General features: G+C 55.8%; 1 protein-coding gene across 1 annotated transcript in view; it reads right to left on the bottom strand.

Moving 5' to 3' along the window:
• Positions 1-3,968, bottom strand: part of SMIM11A (small integral membrane protein 11A) — a 5,547-nt gene extending 1,579 nt beyond the window's left edge. Inside the window, exons 1-5 of the mRNA XM_014535189.1 lie at positions 3,950-3,968; positions 3,544-3,622; positions 2,875-2,927; positions 2,800-2,841; positions 50-220 (exon numbers count right to left, since the gene is read on the bottom strand). Coding sequence (XP_014390675.1) covers positions 62-220; positions 2,800-2,811 — 171 coding nt within the window. The 5' untranslated portion in view covers positions 2,812-2,841; positions 2,875-2,927; positions 3,544-3,622; positions 3,950-3,968 and the 3' untranslated portion in view covers positions 50-61. The remainder of the gene's footprint in view (positions 1-49; positions 221-2,799; positions 2,842-2,874; positions 2,928-3,543; positions 3,623-3,949) is intronic.
• Positions 3,969-5,305: the final 1,337 nt, after the last annotated feature.

Raw genomic sequence — 5,305 nt, 5'->3', positions numbered from 1 at the left:
AGGGACACGGCCGGGCCGCCTGCCTGCATCTCCCACCCGCAAGCCGTACCTGTGGCTCCCGTTAGCGCTCTTTCTTCTCCGACTTCTTCTCCGCTTCCAGCTGGCGCTCTCTGGCTTCCAACCTCTTCCTTTGGTAAACTTTGGCTCCGGCAAATGCCAGGCAGAGAATCAATGTTTTCGCTGCCAAGATGTACAGCAGCAGGGGCACGTGATCCAGAGCCTGGGAAGGAAGAAGCGGTTCTAAACGTTCGACATCACACACTTACTGTGTGCGACCACATACGAGGTCCCTGGCCCCACGTCGCTGACAATCCAGCCCAGCGCCACCCTTCCTGCCAGGCCCGCCCGGGGCTGCAGACTCAGGACCCTGGTCTCACAGCCGGACCCTGCTCTGGAGGCGGCGGGGTGGGCCCGCTCTGCGCTGCCACCGACTGAGTGGCCGGGCGACACCCGGCTGTTCTGAGCATCTGCCTCTCCGCCTGCGCAGGGAGCTGGGCCAGCCCCTCCCTCTAGATTCCCCAGCTCCAGTCCCCACCATTTCCTCTTGGCTCCCACCACCCATGAGCACTGGCACAGAAGGTAAAATAAATACAAAAGTAAGGACACCCTGTACGCCAGTTCACAACGAAGCTGCAAACACACCCATTCACACGAAGCTGCAAACACACACATTCACACGAAGCTACACACCATTCACATGAAGCTGCAAACACACCATTCACACGAAGCTGCAAACACAGACGCTCCTGCCTGCACTGCCCACTTCCTCTGAGCTAGGTCACTGGCTGCCTGCGGAGTCTGAGGAGGCTGTGACCTAATGGGGGAGGAATATACTGGAAATCAAGAGGAACCGAATATTTCAATTGTTCTCAGCGAACTAAACAGCGAGAACACGAACTCCGAGTGACCGGACAGCAGCGGACCCCAGTCACGCCGACAGGAGCGGGCAAGCACACCGGCCAGTCGCTCTGGCAGGAGAACCGAAGTCCTAACACTTCACAAAATGAAACTTTTACTCCAACACAAGCAGCTTCGACGACTGGTTTCCAGTCCTCCCTCCCTCAGGCCCACAGCTAACCTCCCTCCCCTCCCGCTGCGATCCTGCAGGTCCCATTTTACAGATGAGGCTCGGCTCCACGCCTCTAAACCAGCTATTAAACGGCACCTTATTTTACCTCCTGGGAGGAAAAAACCAGTTTGTTGCCATAAATACGCCTCTTGGTATGTTCCTGGGATTTCTAGGTAGCTGAGCCTCACTGATACTGGGAAAGCCGCTCTCTCCAGTTCTGGAAATCTCTGCGCGAGCTGTGCAGTCCTGCTGCATCCCTGCCCACGTTCCAGCCCCAGCCCCGGCCACGGCCACGGCCCCGCCATAGTCCCAGCCACGGTCCCGGAGCCGCCACGCAGCTGCACGGCAGCAGCTACGGCATGCGGATCCGACGGCAGGCAGAGCCAGGAAACCCACTGAGACGGAACCACCACAGACAGACCCGGGGGAGCAGGTCCCTGCTTGCTCTCTCCTGAGAGGTTCCAGAGAGGAGGCGGCAGAGCAGGGCAGCAGTTTTGGGACGAGAAGGCAGAGCAGGGCAGCCAGGGTCAAGGGCACCACAGAGGTCAGGGCCTGGCCTGTCCCTGGGGCGCTCAGCTTCAGCTGGGTGAACCCCCTTCCTTTGATTTCTAACAAATCCCTCCATATGTGCAGACCTAGTGGGTGAGTGAGACAGCTGCGGTGAACAGGCCTGGTGAGCACAGGGGCGGCCCTGCCCCCCGAGTCCTGATCGCCTCGTCTGAGACAGTGGACCCCTGGACAGGCCCCACGGCCTCCTGAAGCCCCCAACCCCGCACCCCAGGAGCTGGGAAGGAGGAGTCTGTACTCCCCCATCCTGCTTCCAGACCTTTCCACATCTTCTCGCAATAGAAACCCAGGGATGTTTCAAACAAGGAAATGCTTATAATTGAAAAAATACAAGGTCCTAAGTTTAAAATACACATATCACATTTACATACATGAAAAAATACACCAACATTGTTCGTAGTAGCTCTCTGGGTGGGATGACGATGCATGATTTCTATCTGACTTCCTACTTTTCAAAATATCTACAAGGACGTATATTTTAGTGGCTGTCCTGTGACCAACCCCCAGCTAAGTCCACCTGCTTCAGGATTTCACATGACACTCAACACACCCTTCTCCCACGGCCGCTCGCTAGCAGGCGCCTCTGTGCTGCCCTTGAACCTGTGCTCCCAGCACCGACCCGTGCCTCCCGGGGCTCAGGCGTGTTCACTCCCCAGCCAGGGTCAGCTGCACCTGCTGTCACGGGAGCTGACTGACTCCAACACGACACGGACGAGTGAGACTCTGTACAGCGACGGTGTCCGTGACAACCCAGGTGGATGCCTCCCATGCAGTTCCAAGTTTCAGTTGGAAAAGAAAAACCCACTTGTTGGCAACAGAAATGTAAAGAACAGGGGAGAAGAGCACGCAGATCTGGGGCGACTTCGTATGCAGACGCTCCCATGACCGCGATCCACCGTAAGGAAACCGGAATGTGAAACCGTGGGTGACTCTAAAGGTGTGGGCTTTGCAAGACAAGGGGCCGATCCGAGGCCGGTCGTGGGCCCCTCCAAGGGGGCCTGGCCCCCTCCACGCGCCTGGTGAGCCCGTGCACACCTCCATGATTAACTTAAGGCCAAATATGAACTACGATTCCTGCTTGCGTCGACTTCTTCTCATTCTGAATTTCTACAATCAGGGGAAAGAAAACCCCCCGAGCCACCCATGTTTAAAAGTGCGCTCACCTCCCAGTTCATGCTGGACCAACGGTGACGTCACTCCTGGTCAACACAGAGCCGGACTAGCAGTCACTCCTGGTTGACGCAGACCCCGGCCAGCACACGAGGAGGAGCTGGGCGCCAGGCGTGCTGGTCTGGAGGGAAGAGAGGAAACAGGTCAGCAGGGGGGGGGCTGTCCAGAGCCGACCACCTTAGGAAGGCGTTTCCGATGGAGAGAGGGCACATGATGAGCAAAGAGCGAGCTCCGCAGAGAGAAACTTCGTGTCCCCAGCAAGCTGGCCCGGAGCCGGATGGGGAGCCGCGACCTGGGTCAGAGCCGGGACAGGCACGGCTTGTTGGGCAGAAAGATCTGGCTGACCTGCTGGGAATGGGAGCACAGCCGCAAGCAGAGGGGCCCTGCTGCTCCCGCGGGGACAGGTGCTCCCACTCCACTCACTCGGACGTAAAAGCCCAGGTCCAAAGTCGGTTCCTCCACCCCCTCCTGCCCGGAACCAGAGCTGCTCTGAGGGTGAGAGGCTTTCCCGGGTCCCCTGAGTGTTAATTAAGCGAATCTAGGTTTTTAAAAACTATCCGGAGGGAAGGGAGTACATGACGCGGGAAACGTTGTCTAAGAAAGCCATTCCGGCCTAGAATCCCGCCTAAAGTGCGGGGCCCCAGGGAAGTGGGGCAGGAAGTGACAGGCAGGCACACGGCGGAGCGCAGGACGGCTCCGAGGCCTCGCTGTCACTATTTCGAGACGGTGACACATACCCCCGGAGTCAGAAGGCTTGAGCTCAGGATGCAGACACTACACACTCTGGCGATTTCCGTCTTGGGGCCTCGGTCCCATCTGCAAACGAAGAAAGGGGGTGTCGACTGGCTGGGCCCAGGGCCCCTCCTGCTCCTGGAACGTGGAGACGTACAGCTTCGCGCCGCGGTGCCCAGCCAGGCTGACGGCAGTGATGCGCCCACTCATTCGGCCTTCACACCAGCCCTCCGAGGGGGGTTCACCGTCGCCACTCCAGAGCCCGGGACAGAGTTTATGAAACACGTCCAGGGTCACAGGCAGGGGGACTGGGACTCAACCCTCCAGTCTGGCCCCGCAGTCTCATCCTCATGGAGGCAGAGAGCTCTGCACTCAAAATCCGCACGGATGCTTTTCTTTAAATATACTCACAACTAAAATGAAGAGAAACAGCGGAAAGCCTCACAGGCCTTCAGAATGGAGAAAAGACAAACTTCAGAGATGTTTCATCGAAAACGTTTTCACTTACAAAAGCCTCTAAATATAAAAAGTTCAGCCCTGACCGGTATGGCTCGGTTGGGTGTTGTACTAGGCACTGAAGGGGTTGCCGGTTCAATTCCTGGTCAGGGCACATGCCTGGGTTTCTGGCTCAATCCCTGGGGGCAGGAAGGGGCGTGCAGGAGGCAGCCGATTGATGTTTTGCTCCCACATTGATGTTTCTCTCACTCCCTTCCTCTCTAAAAAATTCAAACCTCATCTATTCAAGGTCACAGTATCCTGAAAACCTGGGAGTTGGCACAAGATAGCCAAGTTTTCCCCATGACTTTTGCAAAGTCAGATAAGCTAACAACAGGAATTCACACCATAACCTGTTTACGTGTGATTGAAGGTCAGCGCTGACCTTCCTGTGTAGATGGCCCGTGTGTCTGTAAGTAGCAGCAGATTCTGATCTGCACTCTGAGTAATCTCTAATGATCTCAGGGGTTAGCCATGTTGTAAATGAAAATAAAATATTTAAGGGTTGTGTACATTTTACTTTTACAACGCCTCTGAGTTGTGTACAAATATAGTAGGTGAGTCTGGCCGTTCCCCACTACATACCTTGATCCCCAAGGTCAAGGACAACAAATAGGTCCAAAATATTTACAGGAGGAAGCAGATTAAAAAGAACACCCTGTTGTCTGGCCCTCTGGCAAACATGTACAGCGAGGCCTCCCACAACGGGCAATTGGTTCTGCAACTTCAAGCGAAATGACATAGAGTGGAAACCATTTGTCCTGTGGAGGCTAATGAAGATAAACAAGAGTTAAGTTCCTACGACATCTCGTCAATGTTGTAATGAAACAACACTGAACAAAAGGACAGACGTTGGAGGATCTGTTGTCCTAGGTGCGCTTACTAGTGGTGTGGCTGTGGACACGTCACGTGGCCCCTCTCAAGCCTCGGCTCCCTCAGCTGTAAATCCTCCTTCGGGACTGGATGGGAAACCCTGAGGACCACCCTCAGCCCACGGTACATAAATGTCAACCATGACGGTTATGATAAAGGCCTCTCCTGCTAACAGACAGGCCAAGCTGAAGACCGTAAACAAGGGACATCCTGTGAAAAATGTAGTCACTGCAAGACAGCGGCCATGGTCTAGAGACCGCCCGAGCACCAGGAGAGCCGGCATCTGCGCTCTATTCCCGGTGGCACCCAAGGCAGGGCGTGTGACCTGGGGCAAGTCGTGAACCTCTCTGAGCCAAAGTGTCCTCATTTTAAAAATCAGAACCCAGCCCTGGCCGGTGC

Source organism: Myotis brandtii, unplaced genomic scaffold, assembly GCF_000412655.1.
Source record: "Myotis brandtii unplaced genomic scaffold, ASM41265v1 scaffold139, whole genome shotgun sequence".
NCBI classification, from domain to species: Eukaryota; Metazoa; Chordata; class Mammalia; order Chiroptera; family Vespertilionidae; genus Myotis; species Myotis brandtii.
The sequence above is the reverse complement of the archived record's forward strand: the minus strand, read 5'-3'. Positions and strand labels throughout refer to the sequence as shown.